The sequence below is a fragment of a genome, unplaced genomic scaffold (genome assembly GCF_019419815.1).
Source record: "Pyrus x bretschneideri cultivar Hongxiangsu unplaced genomic scaffold, Pyrus_bretschneideri_v1 Contig1, whole genome shotgun sequence".
Taxonomy (NCBI): Eukaryota; Viridiplantae; Streptophyta; class Magnoliopsida; order Rosales; family Rosaceae; genus Pyrus; species Pyrus x bretschneideri.
Window position 1 is genome coordinate 7485732 of NW_025999390.1, and position 19552 is coordinate 7505283.

The following is a 19552-nucleotide window of genomic DNA, read 5'->3' on the forward strand; positions in this document are numbered from 1 at the left end:
CTCTCCCTCTCTCTCGATGCAGGCTGCAATCTTTCATTGTACATTGAACAACTAGGGGAAGCACCGTCCGTCCCACTTGCAATATAGTATCCTAAAAGTAAAAGATTAAGATAGGCCTTGCGTAATTATCGTCACAGTTATCATTCTTCTAATAAGTTAATTCACTCTTGGATCTGGATTCCATGATATATGAGATGGCTTAAGCCAAGTGGTGTGATATTATTAAGAATGTTTAGACTTTTCTTTTCAAGTTGAGGATTTAGGTTCCCAAAATGTGCTGGTTAATTACTCGTTGGAGTAGAGAAGAGAGTGCGAGAATAATCAAAATATTCTACACTACTTATATTCAACGTGTCGTGCGCGATAATTATTGATGTGTACGTGTAAAACTTATTGTAAGATAGTACATACATTGATTTTAAACTAACACATTCAACAGTTAATTATTATCTATTCTAACATTTGTCGAACTACAATGTAAATGATACGAAAATTGGAGGCAGTCAGAAATCAAACACGTGATTGTGTGAGGATAATACCCCTAAATGCTCAATATTTAAGCTCCTCACATAACAAATGAAACTCTGAGAAAATACCTACAAAAAAGTCTTTTAATTAATCCTATGACATAACTTGTTATCATTGTTAACTAAAACACTCGTCAAATTTATATTTTTATGCAATCTTAGATTTACTATTTGAAAATCCTCAACAGACCTTTCAATTTCAACCGTTACTTCTCGATTATACAATGATGGTGGGGTTTGTTTTCCTCTCTTTTGGGCAATTTAAAGTACCTTGTAAGTCAAGGTTTCAAACCTTAAAGTAAGGCGATTCACCAATAGGTTGGCCCCCAACCCAAGAACCAATGAACTTGGAGCTGGCATTGAACCAAATTTAACCAACCCTCTGGCTCTTTTTTGCCAACCATGGTATCCACATCGAGTGGCTATCAATTATAAGGCTTGGATGATTAGATACACACAGCTGGATCCCCATTTGGGAATAGAATAATAGTGCAGCTTGGTTGTTCAAGTTAATTATTTCCAACTTGGGAGGTTTCCAATTTGTAAAGAGTTTGCAAAATTCAATTGAATTATTTGAAAAACACCAACTGAGAGTATAGTGCTGAGAAATGGGTGATTAAACACTTGAAAATAAGCTGACATTCTATTTCGATGGTTCAAGGAAGGAGTATAAGAATCTATTACAAGCTACAATGGTTTGAAAAAATCAATTATGAAAAAAAAAAAATCACCAAATAAGAAATCGTTTAGTTATCTAACTTTTATCCAATAAATGAACACGTTGTCAGCTAAGCACTAAACCTGATGATTAAACAGTTTTTTATTAGATGAATTCTTCACATAATTTATTTTTGAAGAGAGACTTAAAAAATAGATATTTTTTATCATCAAATAATGAGAACGTAAAAGTTGATTGAAATAAGAAGACAAATTAAACATGAATGTATTGTAATCTGAGATAAGAGATGAAAGTAACATGAATTAACCGTCTCAAGTACGCAATGTGGTACAAGATATTTAACATATTTAATATGATTGGCAAATTAAACATAACAAATGTCATTTTCAGCAAACACACAAAATTCAAATTCATTGTTCCCTTGGTACGATGCAAAAGGGTTCAAAATGGGTTGACTCTTAAGTACCACTTTTTTCTTCCTTTCTTTTTACCTTTTTTTCAACTCTCAAGTCTAAATGACCTATTTATAGGAGTTAAAGTGGGGATAACTATCTAATCTTGTGGAATGATTTTAAATTAGTCTTAACCTTTTAAAATATTTTAAATAACTATTTAAACGTTTTAAAAATTAGATATATTTTAGGTCATCAGCTATTAAGTGATGACTTAACCAATATAAAGTGATGAAGTTTTTAGCATTAAAGGATAAGGTGGATAAATATTAAAGTTGATCTCTACTAATTGCCTTTAGAGCTTTAATTCCCCCAAATCGATTGCCTTTAGCCAAGTTAAGTTGTAAATTTGCTTAGCTAAACTGTGTCGATTTGGAGATTCAAAGCTCTATAGATGACTTGAGAGTAAAAACTTGCATTAATGATTGTCCACATCGCCACTTAGCACTAGTGAACCAAACAAATATCCACTTTCTAAAATGCTTAGTAGTCATGTGGAATGTTTTAAAAGGTTAGGACTAATTCAAAATTAGCCCTAAAAGTTGGGTAATTCTCCAACTAAAATTATTTGTGTATGAAACCATATCTTTCTTGAAAATAAAATGCATTGAGAAATCTAATATCTACTCAAATTTTATCAATTTTGACGCATTTATTGACACAGTTAATTATATAAAGCATATAATGCCCTCGCACTTTTACTCAATTTTCTTTAATTTTGAGCCGAAATTATTTTTTTAGTCACCATCTTCGGCCGAGTTCTTTGATTCACCAGTTGAAGTGTCAACATCTAGCCTTCAAATTGCGAATAATATCGAAAACGAAAATTCGCTAAAAGCGGGGCAGCACATTTTTTGAAAAATGAGAAGGAAGATTTTATTTGAACGTATCTTTTGTTACTCTACATCCAACTTAAAAGTTTAATATGAATTGTCGTTTCTATCCTAAGGTACGTAGAGTGACGACAAAGTATTTGGACTCTTGTGTGAGGGTTCGGTTTATCACTCCAGTCCTCTCCAAATTTTAAATTTTACTTTAGAATATGTTAATATCATAAACTTATCACGGGCCTAACTTTATTTTCAAACTTTTTACTAAATAGTACTTTTAAATAAAATATGTTGCAACACTCAATTTGCTAACGTGAAGAATTAGCAAATGACCGTGTATCTTTGTAAGTATGCGAGGTCAGTTGTCATCTTTTCAATTTGCTAATTGGGCTGTTACTACCTTTGAATGTACGTTTTTCCTATATGACATAACGAGTCTAACTTTACTACCCATTTGTCCACCTTTACCTAAAACAAGTAAAAATATGCATTTGTGATTAAACGTAACATAGTAGGAAATCAAAATGTATCGAATCGGGCAACACCACCTCTACAAAGCGAATTGCTAAATGAATTGGCATAGTTCAGTTGTGCTACTAGTTTAAGGTAAAAACAAACGAGAAAGTTACACTGCTTGATGCGAAGTTTGGAAAAGCCCTACGAAATCGAAACGCACCAACCTCTACTCAAAACAAGTAAAAAATCCGAATTAATTGGATAAATATTACATAATAGGAAATCAAACCGTAAATAGATGGACGGTAACGGCCTCTATCAAAATAAGTAGAAATTTGAAATCTCACATAAATAGAAAAACAAACTGTAAAATATCGGACCGCATCCACCTCAGCCTCAATAAATAAAAATAGGATAAATATAACATAATAGTATGTCAACCCGCACAAAACCGGACCACATACAATGCTTCTCGTAATCAGTAAGAAATCTCGCAACCTGGATTAAATCTAACATAATAGGCAATCAAATAAATTGGCAAACCCAATTTCATCTTATATAAGAACTCCCTCATTCTCCATTTACCTCCACACATTGCAATAGCATTCTTAGCAATCTTCTTACTCACCAAGAAGCAATCCAAAGAGTGTTCTTCCATTAAGCCTTTTCCAATAAGAAACCTTGTCCATCCTCTTCAACCAACCACGATGGTTACCATTACCATAGAGAGGGGATAATTTATATACCCCTTCTACATCAAATCCAAACCAAACACCCCCCATATCCACCATTGTGTCCAAACACCCCCACTAGGCAAGTCCCCTCAATACCAAAACCAAACTGAGAAAAAAAAGGCAGGTTACGGTTTGTGGTATTCATTGGGTGGGTGGCAGAATATTACAAAGAAACCCACCTCATATCCAAATACATTGCATGTGAGTTTATCTTGCGTGTATTGTCACGTACCGAAACCCTGTCATTCACAATAAAATCTCCTATCAGACCGAGTCCCACCCTTCATTTCTCTCAGCTCCCTCTCCCTCTCCCTCTCCTCTCCATCTCTCCTTTTTTCCCTATCTGATAGGGTTTCCATGTCCGTGTAGCTCCAACCTCTCATGCATAAGTGCCTTCAAGCTTTACGGATCGTTGTTGCAGCCTTAATCGTTTCTGGGTTTCTCTTTTTTGCTCTCTTTCGAGGGTTTTTCGGCCAAAAGCTTTGCATTTTCGACCGTCAGGAGGTTTTTGAGCTGCACCCATGTCGAAGCTACTCGGTTTCTCCGGTAAGTCTCGAGATTTTTTTTTTTTTTTTTTTTAAATTTATTAACTTTTGGCTTAATAGTTGTGGGTTTGTTTGAAATTTGTGATTTGAACGATGTTTAGCTGTTAAATTTGTAGATCAGAGATGATATATTTGGAATTTTGACTATCTAGCCTGTTTTGTCTGTTGGGTTTTCTTGTTTTGGTGATTCTTTTATATTTTAGTTTCATTTTTGGAATAATAATTTTGGGTGCCTAGCTGAGATAGTTTTGGATTTGAAACCCTAAGGATGGATCAGCCTTCTGTTTCATGTATTTAATTTGGGGGTTATTGTATTTATTTTCTTCTTTTTGGGTGAATTTATTGCTTTCTGAAATTAGATGAGGATTAATTTACGCATCATGGATCTGATGTGAAATTTTATTAATATGGGTAGATTATTCTCTGTCTTCAAATAGTTAGGGACCTGTTCTGATCAAAATTAATCTTAGATCTTGATTGAAAGTCTAATTTTGAATTCAAATTTCAATTTTTTTCTTGTTATGTTTCTGGATGAATGTTTTATTTCAGCTGAGCATGTTTATTAGATTAGATCTTCATTAATTTATTAAGTTGACTTAGATAGGGATTTGTAACATATTGTGGATGTTAATATTGTGTTCTTGGTTAACAGGTAAAGATGATTTTTGCCCTGGGGGAATATACACAAACCCTAAAGAAGCTGGTCTCTTCTTGTCTCTTGGACACCATGCGGATGTCCTATTTCCTCCTCGCAAGAGGTCTCGCATCAGTGCCCCCTTCGTTTTTAGCGGAGGACGTTTTGAGAAGGAGGTGTCTATAGATGTTCTACCGGATGAGTGCCTCTTTGAAATCTTTAAACGGATACCTGGAGGTGAGGAAAGGAGTGCTTGTGCATGCGTTTCCAGGCGGTGGCTTAATGTTTTAAGTAATATCAATACGGACGAATTCAGCAGCAACCCAACCAACCTATCTTTCAAGTCTCAGGATGAGGTCTCTGGAAATAATTCTGAGGATCAGGAAGTTGAGAATTGTGGATATCTTTCCAGGAGCTTGGAAGGAAAAAAGGCAACAGATGTTAGACTTGCTGCTATTGCTGTTGGAACTGCTAGTCGTGGTGGATTGGGAAAGCTTATGATCCGAGGAAGCAATTCTGTTTGTGGGGTGACAAACCTTGGCCTTAAGGCAATATCCCATGGCTGTCCTTCCCTGAGGGTTCTTTCTTTGTGGAATGTGTCCTCCGTTGGAGATGAGGGCTTGTGTGAGATTGCTAAGCGCTGTCATCTGTTAGAGAAGCTTGACCTCACCCAGTGTCCTGCAATATCTGATAAGGGTTTGATTGCAATTGCCAAGAAGTGCCCTAATTTGACTGACGTATCACTTGAGTTTTGTTCCAACATTGGAAACGAAGGTCTTCAAGCTATTGGCCAGTGCTGCCCCAATCTCCGATCCATTTCAATCAAGAATTGCCGTCTTGTTGGGGATCAGGGAATTGCTGGTTTGCTATCTTCCACCTCTTATGTCCTGACAAAGGTGAAGCTTCAGGCTTTGACCATCTCTGATGTGTCACTTGCTGTTATTGGACACTACGGCTTGGCTGTAACTGATCTTGTCCTTGCCAGCCTCCGGAACGTGACTCAGAGGGGTTTCTTGTTCATGGGCAATGGTCAGGGACTGCAGAAGTTGAAGTCCTTCACTATTGCATCCTGTCAAGGTGTTACGGATACAGGTCTCCAAGCAGTAGGAAAGGTTGCCCGAACTTGAAGCAGTTTTGCCTTCGCAAATGTCTATTCATATCTGACAGTGGGTTGGTGTCATTTTGCAAAGCAACAAGATCTCTTGAGAGCCTTCATTTGGAGGAGTGCCACAGGATCACCCAATTTGGGTTTTTTGGTGCTCTTTCCACTGGTGGTTCAAAATTGAAGTCTGTAGCTTTTGCTTCCTGCATGGGATTGAAAGATGTAAACTTTGGATCACCTGCTGTGTCTCCATGCCAATCTCTTCGATCATTGTCCATTCGTAGGTGTCCTGGATTTGGGAACGTTGGCCTGGCTCTTTTGGGTAAGCTTTGCCCTCAACTGGAGCATGTAGACTTCAGTGGTCTTGAGGCTATAACAGATGCTGGGTTTCTCCCACTGGTTGAGAACTGTGAGGCTGGCCTGGTGAAGGTTAATCTCAGCGGTTGTGTGAATCTAACAGACAAAGTGGTTTCATCCTTGGCTGACCTACATGGTTGGACTCTGGAAGTCGTAAACCTTGACGGCTGTAGAAGGGTCAGCGATGCAGGCTTGGCCGCTATTGCAGGGAACTGCACATTGCTCAGTGATCTTGACGTCTCAAAGTGTGCAATCACCGATTTTGGAATTGCATCTCTGGCCCATGCAGACCTGCTAAATCTCCAGATCCTCTCCGTGTCTGGGTGCCCTTTAGTATCAGACAAGAGCTTGCCTGCCTTGGTGAAAATGGGTCAGACCCTTCTTGGTTTGAATCTTCAGCATTGCAACGCAATCAGCAGCAGCACTGTTGACCGGCTTGTGGAGCAGCTATGGCGTTGTGACATACTTTCCTAGGTTGGGAAGAAACTGGTAATTGTTCATTTCAGAATCAGAATCGTCAACCAGTGATCAGGATTGACGTAGTCAGGAAGTCCACAAATCTTAGTCAGCTTTTGTGAGTAGCCACAGTTCGTTTAGTTTTTGGACCCATCAGCTATGGGTCTTTAGTCGTCAAGTGCCCCGGTTCCCTTTTTACCAGGGAAAAATGGCCATTTACCATTTTTTGCAGGTTTCCTATCATTGGAGATCTGTTCCAGGTACTTGTGCCGTATATATCCCTGAGCAAAACTGCTTCCGGGTGCTTGATCTAGGTTGCCCTTCCAGTTTCGAGTAGTTCTGGTTTGTATTGCTAGGTGCAGGAGGCCTGTCTTTTTTGCTTGGCTATGTTCAATGCTTAGGCCAAGTTATTTTAGGCATCCTATACCTAGTTCTAGTTTCTAAGTCAGTCCGTTGTTGGTTTTACCGAGTCGCTCACGTTTTTTTCACTTGTATGCCGTACGTGATGGTTGGGTCGTATGTTTTCCTCAAAGGGTGGGATCAGAGTTGCGAGGCCATCGATTTGTCTGTAGTCATGTAATCCGGTTGCTTTCGGCGGTTCCGAATTTGTGGTGTCCTTGTGTTTGGGGGCTTTGGCCTGGCGGCGTTGTTATGCGTCTGCCATTGACAATCCTTTTCCTTTTGGGGAGGGATTTGTTTTTTTTCCAAGCCCCTGTTTTTCAGGCACCATTTGTTCATGGAATGTGCTCGGCAACTTCTTCATATTATGTAGTGGTCTCTGTATCTCTCTGCCCTTTGCGATGTATGCTTCTAATGATATTAAATAAAATTCAGTTGTGTTTTAAAATGTGTGTTCCATTTCATTTACGCTGAGATCAAAGGTCGAGATTAAAACATCCAGTTGTATGTAGGATTTGGTATCAAATGTTGAGATTAAAATGTCCTGTAAAGTACATTTATGTGAATTGGTATGTTGTACATTTATGTGAATTTCCTTTCCCATGTGCCAAAACAGTGTTGTCTCGCTTGCTGAGAAGCTTCCTTGGCATGTTCAATGGATATTTCAAAAAAATGATGGCAGTAGTTTGTTTTATACTCCTGTTTTCTCCTTCGGTGCTCCTCGCTTTAATTCTCTTTCGAGAAGCGAAAAAGAGAAAACGAAAATGTGAAAATCACCCTTTGTTTGGAGTGCAGAAGGGAAAACAGAAGTGTGAAAATTAATATGATTAAAGGTAAAGCCTTGTTAGGGTCGGCTTCAAATGCAAGTTTGAACAAGATCTTTGATCAAGATTTTTATGTTGGGATGATGGTAGGCTTGACCTAATAATATAATAAATTAACGTTCCACATTTGCCCCTACTATAGTGGTTGCCACAATTACTTCGTCTCTATGATGGATGTTTTGTCTTGTTCACACAAGCCAAAAACTCATTTTCTGTACGCCTCGTTTGTTAAAGTGAAAAAGTCTGAACGTAAAAGTTTGTGCAAAAGTTGCCAACGTTTTTCTTATTTACATCTCTTGATTCTCATTTGCTTTATCCAATTCAAAAGATGTGCGGAAATCATTATCGCAGTAGGCAGCTAGACCGAAATTGTATGAGCGTTGTTTGAAAGTCGCTAAAGATGCAGGAAAAACAAGAGGGCTCGGTTTATCTTGCTCAAAACTACGCCGTTAAGGAGTTCAGTTCACTAGTTTTTCTCAGAGCCTCCTCTAACGAAGTGGGGACTCTACATAATCACACCCGCTTCCTTCAATCTCTCCACCTTTCCATGCACGTCTCAACCAAGAAAACTGTTAAACTAGCAAGACATCTTGGTTTCAGATCGTGCCAAGAAACCACGGTTCAAAGTCCTCGAACGCCAATTTTACCCTGTTTGCGGTTCAAGTAACATACAGAAGGCAATACAATTTAAGACATCGAAGCGACAGAGAAAATCTACAACACAAAATCAGCCTTGATTGATTCGCAATTCCCAATTGTTCAACAGAACCAGCTGAAATATATTTTCCAAGCACGAACTAATATCTAACAAAAGTTTTTCCAAAATTTTCCCCGAGTCTTCCCAATTATCTGGCAACTAATGCATATGCTTAAACATATAACTTAGAAAAACAACCTGTCAAATAGTTACATACAGTGCAGAAAGCTGGAATTCAGAATTCCAATGACAATGACCAGCAACCTTGAAAGCAAGCACACAAAACAACCATGCTGCTGACTACAGGCAAGACAGACATCACAAACCATAATGCAAAATTCTTCATGCCTTCTTCATCGAATTGATAAGATCTATTACCTTTCTTATTTTAGTAAACAGTGTCCTTTTGATGGAGCTCTCTCTGCGCATCCAGTTTTGTCCATGCTTTGTGCTCAATGCTCCGAGGCTATAGGTTCTTGCATGTAGGTGGGCTGATGTTGCTCTTCATCGGCTGTCTCGTCATCTGTATGGGACTGCTCTTCGCTTACCTTGGCCTTGGGAACTGCTGCCTCCTGATCTTGGGTGTGAGATCCAGCTTCACTTTCTGCAGTGGGCACAGTGGCATTCTCATTCATTGCAGCAATTAAGTTGGTCTTTTCCTCTTTTACTGCCTTAAAAGTCGTTTTTCGTTCATTCACTGCATTAGGTAAAGTGGTCTTCTCAGACGGGAGTCTAGGAAGAGATTTCCGTTGTGGCTTCTTTGGATGCACGGGAGAGGGCCCTTTAGAAGTGTTCTGAGGGACTTTCTGATCCAGACTAAGCCTGCTAGATTGACCACTTGTATTACCATTTGCTTCAGAAACTGCAGGAGGTAAGCTTTTCCTACGTCCGAGCTTGGGAGACTTGGCTCTTGTTATTGGTATCTGCATCAATTGCACTAAAGACATCAAGGCGAAAAATAAAGCAACACAATGCCATCAAATAACAGCCAAGTACAGAGAAGAAGGATTATCACGATGCCATGCTAGCTTAACTAATGGTAATAGAAAGGCATGTTTAGAGTACATATTAGTCAAGAAACTTGACACCGATTTTTTTTATAAGCTTTCGCTAGACTAACAAAGTATGAACTGTAATGTGCAGTGCAATTTTGGGTAAAACAGTTGTTGGTAGCTTCAAAATATTACGTCTGTGGTGCCTCCTTTCCAATCAAACGGAGCATGGTAGCTGTACTAGACTAGTCAACACTAACTCAGATGCTACCATTGTTCCAACCAACAGACTGGATGGGCTAAGTTCATGAGAATATGATTAAGCGATTGATAACTTTGGCATGAATAACATGTTCAATTGGCCAAGAATGAAAAAGGTGCAGCACAAACTCAAGAAGTGGTAAAAGATGCACTCTCTTCTTGTGGGGATTGAAGAATGCGAAAAAACACTTAGGACCAAGACTTTACCAGTAAACAATTGTTAACAGTTGCACATGGGAAGAAGAAATTTAAGCGAGACTATATAGGAAGATCTAACAAAGGCAATGCCAATGTACATACGACAATTGTAATATAAGAAAACTGGCAATGCAACCAGCATGAGCAAAGGAGGTGGAGGCATGCATGTCCTTTACCAACATGCATCATGCCATTTGTCATTTTGAAAGAAAAAGCAATACCTTCTTCAGCTCCACCTTAGGAGGTGGAGGCTCCTGATAGAAGCTTGGCATTGGAGTTGCTTTGAAAGTCAGTTTCTTCCTGAGCATCCTAATCTCAGCTTCTAGAGTTTCCTGTAAAAGAACGGCCAACATTAATATTAAGAACAGGATTCACACAGAGGTTTCCCTTGAACACCATTGATTGAATACCACCTTAGACTTGGCTTGCAAATTATTCTTTTCCATCTCCTTTGCATGTATCTTTTCCTCCATTTTCGTATAGAACTGCCCAAGGTAATTGTAAATGTTACTTCGATAACAGAAATAGTGTTGGAGGACTGAGCATAGGAAAGAATCAGAAAGGTGCAAATGCAGAAAACTAACCTCTCTCCTTTTCTCAGCTCGTTCATCACACCTAAAACTGAAACCATAGTTCGGAAGTGTACCAACCCTAGGATGTTTATCTCCTTCTGTAGGACTTCTAAGCAGCTGTTAAGGATAAATGATAAAACAACAATAAAACGCAACTGAAAAATAATGTAAGAAGACCAGCACATTTGGAAAGCAACAAATGCTCAAAGAGTTAAGGATACAAAGAGGATTGAGATTCTCCTTCAGCCTGATTCTGGGATCCCTTTTTCAAAGGCTTCAGCTTTGCCTTCTCCCTGTAAAAGGTAAATCATTATTAACAAATAGCTGAGCTAACAATTCAATACGATGGTTTCCAAAATAAACATCTCAAATCAAGATGGTCACCAAGGATTAAGAAGAGAAAATAAAATATAAGAGATATAAACCCCTAATTATAATAAAGAGACAAAGAAATAGAATACAAGCACAAACATAACTCACACGCTGCTTTCAGACAATTCTGCATCAGGTTTTTCAGGTTGCTGCTGGAATCAAATAGAGATTAGATAAACTAATCAACAAGAACAAAGATATCAAAAACCAAAAACACAAAATTCGTTGCAAAGATAGGGAAAACTGAAAAAAAAAGGAAACCGAAGCTGAAATTGATGTTTACATTGGATGACTGAACCTGTCGCCCATTAAATGATCCACTCTTGTTAGGCTGTTTGGGGCGTGAATTTGGAGCAGCTGAACCATTCGAAGCAGAAGCTTTAGCCTCTGCGCCATTTCCATCTTTGCTTTTCTTCATCGAAATTGGGGAGACGCTCTTGGCACCAGGGGCCTTCTCATTCTTGCTCTTCCCTGGACCTTTATGCACTTTGGCGGGCTTTGGGTGAGTAGAACCTTTCACTTCGTTTTCCTGCAACACACATATGCAATCAGGTCGATGCGTATAATTACTCAAACCAACCAGCTGAAATCCAGGCTCCAGCACTTCCTACCTTAGCAATAGTCAAAGCAACAGTCAAACCATTGCTTTCAGGGTTGACATTGGCCTCTTTGGCTTTCCAAATAGATGAGTTATTATTAACACCGTCATCCAGCTTATCAACATTTTCAATTTTCCCGTTTGATGCTGCAGTATCCGTCATAGTCTTCTCGCTGAAGGTCCCATTCATGTCGTCTGAAACAACACCAGCTTGCCCACGAACACCGTTTTGATGAGCCACCTCAAGCACGTAGGTGGCTGCCAAATTATCCGAATCCATGACACACTAACTACAAAAATAAGAACAAAATAATTATTATTCCCATCAAAACTATTATCCATTGAATACGGACTCGAATTACGGTATTGCCCAATAAAAACAGTAATTAGATTAATTTTCCTCCACTTTCTCAGCAATCAAAACTATTATCCATTGAACACGGACTCGAATTACGGTATTGCCCAATAAAAACAGTAATTAGATTAATTTTCCTCCACTTTCCCAGCAAACAAACAGAGTATAGATATACTCGCTTCGGATTAAATTCCGAAATTAGTTCAATCACAATCCAACAAGTTCTAAAAGTGAAAAATAAATAAAATAAATTATATAATAAAATCCACATCAAGAACAAAACACAAGCCACATTTTCCAGAACAAAAATTTGCAAATTTTACACTGATCTAAAACAAACATGCAACAAATTAACCAGTAAGACAAATCAACGATCAATACAAAAGGCACAAGATTCAACATTCGGCTATCCCTAGAGCTCAGAACTCAGTCTTCAAGCTGAAATCAATACAAAAAAGACCACAAGATTCAGCATTTTCCTGGCATTTCATCACATTTTCTCAGCAGCCAAGCGGACTGCCACTGTAAAACAAGCGCAAAGAGTTTCCACTCACCTCGATAAGCGCGCAACAACAACAATCAAAACTCCATTACCTCCGGCCCAACCGCAGAGACGGCTTGAAGGATCTGAGCGCCGGAGAGGGGGTAGAGTACGGCAGCGACGACGGCGGAAGACGATCGGAGGATCCGGACCCAAAAGGAAGGATCTTTTCGGATTCAAAAGTTGGAGTTTTGATTTTTCCTTTTCATTTTTTCGGGTTTAAAGAAAATGAAATCTGGAAACAATAATTATAATAATATAATATTAAGTATTAACTGTTGTGGATTTGAAAATTGACGGAGGTGAGCAAATAATGAAAGCGAATCGGACTGAGTGAGTGGAGACGCCGGGCTGACTCGGTTATGACTCGGAGGAGGAGGCGTTTTTCTTTATAGATTTCGGATTTTAAATCACCAAATCCAGGTCAGGTCAGGTCTCTCTCTCTCTCCCTGCCCGAACCAAATACGCCTTATACGGTCATTATACTTTCAACAGATACGGTTTTACGGTTTTCGGGCAACCATTAACTACCTACTAACAAAGTAATAACCACCAACCCTCCCCACCAAGTATTTTACAGTTACTTCTTTTGGTTTTTCTTGTACAATGTGAAAAAAGATACCTTTCTTTTTTCTTGTTTTATTTGACCGATATTATGGGAGGAGGAATCGAATATAGAATGCACGATATAATTTTTTTATCGAGACAAGATGTTTGTTGTTTAATTGAAGGATGAATTGTTGTTATTGATAATGTGTAGATATCGTATTAATTCTGTTGATAGTGTTGGTTAAGCAAAATACAATCTATATCCGATACACGATTGACGATCCTCATGTCACCACCTTAGCCCTTAATGTCTAACACAAGCGATGTACGGAATGAGATATTGGACGCAAGATCTTTGGTGCAAGAATAAATGCATTTAATTAATTGGACATCTCTTTTTAGACAAAATGTTTGTTATTTTTAAAGGACGAATTATCGATGATGATAAAGAGTGGATACCGTAAATGTAGACAGCTAAATTTATATTGTAACCTAGACACGTTTGGCAATCGTAACGGCACCACCTCACTATTAATATATGACAAGAGCGATCTACGAAATGAGGAATCAAACGTAGGATCTAATGACCAATAATAAATGTACTTAACTACTTGAACATTTCTTTTGGAGACAAGATGTTCGCTGTTTTTAAAAGAACGGATTGTCGGTATCGATAAAATGTGGATATCGTAAATGTTATATCGATACCGACACTTTATCCACACTTTAACGATACAGACAATTCATCGTTTATCTCATTTAAAAACACTGGTTGATGATCCTAATGATGCCATCTCCACTCCTTAGTATGTTTTGTAACCAAAACACAATTTATGATCCTATTAGAATGTTATATTAGTTTACATAAGTTGAGGGTGTATTCAATTACGAGTTTAAATGATTTTGAAAGAGTTATAATCTATGGAGTTTAATTTAAAGAAGTTTTATAACTCCATGTGAATTTTGACTGAAATAATTTGAAATATTAGGGGAGCAGTCTAATTTCCTAAGGCCTAAAAAACACTATAAAATCTCTTGAAGTCTATTAAAATCCTTTGTTTTTAAAATACGTTAAAATTAAATTATAATGAATACATATGAAATTTTGTGAACTACTTTAAAATACGAAATGAATACACTCGGAGTTCTATGAAGTTTTATAAACTTTTTTAAATCTTCATTGGATAGCCATGAATTTATTAAAAAATTTGATTGAATATATATCGATTTATAATTTTTTTTTATAACCATTTAAATTCCTAATAGAATACACACTCTGTAATATCATTCTACTAATTAATGAAATCTTATTTGTCAACCAAAAGAGGATGAAAAGGCAAATTAGTCTTCTATCAATGATGGGCAATAATATAATTTCACATGTCTAAATTTTACCGTTTTTTATTTAAGCCTCACCTACAGGTGATGTTAAAATACCTCCAATATTAAAATAAATATATAAAAAAAAAAAACCTCTCACTCCCCCACGTTCTCCCTCTCTCCCTCTCTCCTTCTCATTTTCTAAAAAAATATGTTCATATACACAAAGTGTGTAGGCAAATGCTAGTTAATAATGAAAAAAAAGCATACTTAAGGTGATTAATTAATTTTGTTTTTGTTTTTGAATACGATTCAATTAATTTTTTAAATACAAGTCATGTTTGAATCAAACAATAAATTAAAAATTTGAAAGCAACTAACTAGAATTAGTAATGCATAATTTCTACCGCTAGAGAAAATCAAGAAAACAAAACCCTAGCCGTCGAACCCAACACCCAAGGCAGGGGTCGCCAGCATCCTTTTCTAATCTTTTTTTTCCTCTTTGTTTTTAATTGTGGTCGTTTGAGAAGAGCCTTTGGTTTATGATCGCTCTTTCGCTTTGTCAATAATAGCTTTCTTGGTTGTCATCGTGTCGTCGTTTGTTCAATATCAACTTTTAGAGCGACAATTGTTATAGGAAGAGTAATCTGAATTAGTTGTGAGCTACAGGTATTCTGGTTTTTCTTGCCACCTTGATTGTCACATGTCGGTGGTTCAGAAAATCATAGTCTAACAATTGCCCTTAATTATGCTTCTGAGAGTGCACTCTGCTTGAAGATGGATAGTTACCAATAGATGATGACCGAATTATTGTAAAATGAACTTGATACACTTCGAAATGAGCTTCAAACTTTCTCGTTTATTCGGAGCTAGCCAAGTCCGGCTAACCTTGCTTGTTTGTTTCTCAAAGATCTGATTTCGAAGTTCTAAACCATATTGTAGACCATGGTCAAAGTTCCAAATGCATAGCTGAAAAACTAGATGCAGGGCAGAATGCGCCTATGTTGCTTCACCCTGGAAGGATTTAAATGTCTTAGGAGATATCTTGCCAAATTTATCTTACTCAAGTTCTTAAGCCTGTTAGAGAAAATATTTTAAAAAAAATTCATCATTTACTCCTTAGCATAGAATGTAGTCTAATCTGACAATCATTTTGGAGTAAACAAGCTCGGAGTTAAGTAAGCTTAAGCCCAAGACAGAGTTCTAAACCCCTTTGTTAACATTGAAGTCATAAATGTTATCTCCTAAACTAAGCATTATAAAGATCTCCACTACGATAATCAAATTACCAGCTCAGTTTGACTCCAAGTTCAAGACCTTTGGAAAATCTTTACTTCAAAACTTGCTTCAATACATTCATCGCATAAGAATTACAAGTTGATAAACTTTGTCTAAAATGGTCTCAAGACCTTAATATTTTGAGTTGTCTTGCTGGCCCCCGCAGTCCAAACCCGAATCCGCGGGTATCTGGAACCCTAATTTTTTCTTGAATTTTCATGGGTGAAGATATAGTAAGAGAGAGATGACGTCGTGACAAACCGACCAATTTCAGCTAAGTTGTCGGGTGTGTAAAGAGCTGCATGCAACCAACACTATTCTTCTCGGGCCACCACTCGATCGTAACTCAACCACTCTCTCTCTATGTTACTGTTTAGCCTTTTTTAGGGTTACTAATTTATATATGCTGCTTCTGTGTCTTCAGACTTAAATATAAACCATGCGCATGCATGGATATGGCGATCTCTGTCATTTTTGCCATATCAAAACCTATATTTTATAATTTAATTTAATGCTAAAGAATAAAAAAGAAGAAATAGGTCTGGGTTTATTTTATTTTTTGAGTCCTAGGTCAGAGGATCTTTCTATTTATGATGAACAATATTCTGATTCCATCAAACAACATTAGAAACAAACCTAGTCTAATTGTTTAACTGAGAAGGAAAAAAATTGAGGAGAAAATATATGTAGAGTTGTAACGTTCTCTTGTCAAATCAGATCTGAGTAAAGACATGTATAACAAGTTAAATTGGTTTTACGTACAAACAACTAACATTGATATATAACGCATAAATCAATTCAGACCGAGCAAAGACATATATAACAAGTCAAATTGGTTTTACGTACAAACAACTAACACTGATATATAAACACGATTAAGTTTATAATGAGGTTATAACAAAGGAAAAAAGGAGGATTAGGCAAACAAACTCGGGCCTACAATTCAAATCAACCACTTGTTTTAACAAAGCATTGTGATGAGACTGATGGAACCCTTTGTTCATTAATAACTTGCTTTTGCTTTTGCTTAATCGGCTGTTTTAGCTTTTAAGCCAAGTTGGCTTGAAAGAAAAGATTTGTTCCAAATGGTGGTGTTTTTTGTCAAGCTCTGGACACCCTTGTGCATATATACTAACTCTGAGGATGGGTCGATGTCCATTACCGAAAATAAAATTAGGATGATGTCATGCAGTTTTGTGATCTTATCATATACTTGTCACCAACCATGCATCTGAAATTTAAATTCATTTTCCATTGTTATGTCCCCTCAAGAAAATTAAATCAATCAATTTCTAACAAGAAAATTGTTGCACTTATTTTCTATTTTTGTTCAGTGATTTTTTTTTAATTTTCTAGAATGGAGAATTACCATTTAGGAATTAGACTTTAGGTTTTCCATCTCGAATTTGTTAATTGCTTAGGTTTTAAGTTTTAAGCTCAAAGTCAATACTTCAAACCTAAATGAAGCTCCAACGATGTCATTGTATACACCTAAAATAATTACCTTTATCAATGAATAACAGATCAAAATTGAATAAAATTAAGTATAAGTGAGATAGTCTCAATCGATGTCCCATAATAGACATAAAATAGTAATACCGTTTTTCTGATCCATGGTGACCAGGAAATTCTTGGTCAACCACCATCGGATGTAATCCAAGGGCGAAAAAATTATTAGAGTATTTTAATTATATAGTGATCGATTCATGTTGAAACGACCATAATTTCGAGTTTTATTATTAGTGGTAATAATTTATTACCTTCAAAGTTCAAATTCATGCAAATTTAGATTCCTATATTTATGTATGTTCATATTTTTCAGAATTTTTGACCAAAAAAATATTTTTTCAGAATGTGGGAATACGTGAAAAATTGCAGATAAATTAAATGGCACTGTATAGGTGAACGATGTTTGTGGCTTATACATGTAGCGATCGAGAGAGAGTAGAGTGGAGAGACACAAGGAAGCAGAGGTACAGGGGAGCTGCCAATGCATTGCCCCTCCGATTTCTAACCCTCCACGACATTCTATATCATTTCCACCTGTGCTCTGTGTCCCACTAATTTCTTATTTCTTGCGCACAGAGGTCATCAGATATGTCACTCTTTTCTTCTCTTCTCTTCTCTTATCCTTGCAATTGTATTCAAAAAAGGTATATATTTGCATGATTAATTGACTCGGAATACAGAAAACCCACATTTTCTTTGTGCTTATCTTGCCCACCCCACTACCCTTTTCACCTTTTTTTTCCTCCTAGTTTTGTATTATGTTTGAATCATGTAGTAGTCAACAAAAACAAGATATATGATCATGGCATTGTTTACAAGCCATTCAAGACATGTTTTCTACATTCATATGATTAGATGCGCATTAGAGAATGAACTAACGATGTATACTAAGTTTATGTATTGTCTCACGTATGTGCATGCATGCCTATTCTTGCATGTGGTGGAAAGCATTATAGGGGAGAGAGAGAGAGAGAGAGCATAAGGATGGTAACCAACAGTGTATACTAAGTTTATGTCTTCTCTCACATACGTACATGCATGTTTATTCTTGCATGTGGTGGATAGGTATATCGATAAGAAAGAGAGAGACTGCATAACAATAGAGTAGATAAGGACAAACATATAATATAAGTGTAACCCCGACCATATGAACCAACAAAGGAATAAGAAATGAAAACCGCATTCCAAACAATTTGAAAAAAAAAAAATTTCCATGTGACTATATTAGTCTATTAGACAACAACTTGCCTCAAAAGCTTAAGTAGTCAAAAAATGAGCCACCGATGTATATCAAAGCTACAAAATAATTACTAATTAGCTAAATTTCAACAAGGGAATTTCTTTGTTTGTCTCTTTTTACTAGAGAGCTTCAGATAAGGCTACTTGATGATAGAATTTCTGTACAACTTACTCGGAGCTAATAAATATTTGATATGAAACTTGTTATGGTACTGCAAAATCAAATTTCTCATTCATCATCATTCACGTTAAAGAATTTTTTTTTTCTTTTCTTTTTCTTGGATTATGATTGCAAAAGACGGGAATATGAAAATGGAAACTATATTTTTCTAAATAGAACAAAAGAAATCTTAGGCCGACTTTAGGAATACTACTTGACTTGAACACTACCTTTGATATTTGAACAACATATATATTAATATAAAGGATATATAAACATAAATTGAAAATAAAATAAAAAAAGAATAATTCAGAGTATTGTAACTTAGAGGTTCAAATTAAGCAATTTCTCGGTATACTTGAAATATAGTCATTCAACGTTATTATACATGGATTTATATTTTTAATTATTATATATACCTTAGAAGTGGAATCAACTATGTTATCGACTGTTATTGTAATATGTACTACGTAGAATGAAAAACTACGTGACTTGTGTTTTAACTACCTATAAAAATTCTTGTTACAACTTATAACAAACTAGGTTGAAGTCAATCTTATGAGTTCAAATTTGATGCATGCATAACATGCGTTGAATAAATAACTAACAGTAACATACAAGTCGATTAATTTAAGAAAATGAAACACAGTTTAATATATAATCCTTTGTGACCACAAATGGGTGAAATATACTAATCTGGCATGTACATGTATAGATCTTTACACTCACATTTCTTTTTTGGATAAATGCATACATTAATATTGTGAAAGCCTGTTTACTGTGATATATTTGGTTTAATCAGATAAAATAATATAGATTCTTAAGTGCGTATATTTGTATTACTTAAGATAAGCTGGTTGCACTTGCAGAGACATGTGATGAAGATTCAAATTAGAGAACCCATTTATAACATACC

At 36.6% G+C, this 19552-nt stretch overlaps 2 protein-coding genes across 4 annotated transcripts; one reads left to right on the forward strand and one right to left on the reverse strand.

Moving 5' to 3' along the window:
* The first annotated feature begins 3962 nt into the window (after nt 1-3962).
* On the forward strand, nt 3963-7619 carry LOC103946701 (EIN3-binding F-box protein 1). Its single transcript, XM_009357468.3, is given in 3 exon segments — nt 3963-4224; nt 4876-5964; nt 5967-7619. Coding segments are annotated over 3 exon segments (1938 nt in total). The 5' UTR covers nt 3963-4199; the 3' UTR covers nt 6791-7619.
* A 1091-nt stretch (nt 7620-8710) lies between these two features.
* Nucleotides 8711-12999, reverse strand: LOC103946702 (protein WVD2-like 5). Of its 3 annotated transcripts, XM_048582899.1 has the most exons (10): nt 12595-12999; nt 12441-12478; nt 11699-11975; nt 11371-11616; nt 11196-11239; nt 10937-11008; nt 10728-10824; nt 10557-10628; nt 10365-10475; nt 8711-9615 (listed from the first exon to the last, which is right to left on the reverse strand). In XM_048582899.1, exons 3-10 carry the CDS (start codon nt 11963-11965, stop codon nt 9145-9147), a joined length of 1380 nt encoding a protein of 459 aa, XP_048438856.1. In that variant the 5' UTR covers nt 11966-11975; nt 12441-12478; nt 12595-12999; the 3' UTR covers nt 8711-9144. The 3 variants fall into 3 exon arrangements, with proteins under 3 accessions (XP_048438856.1, XP_009355744.2, XP_009355746.2); XM_009357469.3 differs by lacking the exon at nt 12441-12478 and having other exon boundaries at nt 12595-12996; XM_009357471.3 differs by lacking the exon at nt 12441-12478 and having other exon boundaries at nt 11196-11236; nt 12595-12995.
* Between the last annotated feature and the right edge of the window lie 6553 nt (nt 13000-19552).

Coding starts and splice junctions, on each gene's coding strand:
- LOC103946702 (XM_048582899.1), bottom strand. CDS start 11,965: ATGGATTCGGATAATTTGGCAGCCACCTACGTGCTTGAGGTGGCTCAT. Junction 11,009..11,195: donor GAATTGTCTGAAAGCAGCGT/GTGAGTTATGTT, acceptor TACCTTTTACAG/GGAGAAGGCAAAGCTGAAGC. Junction 10,825..10,936: donor GGAGAATCTCAATCCTCTTT/GTATCCTTAACT, acceptor ACAGCTGCTTAG/AAGTCCTACAGAAGGAGATA.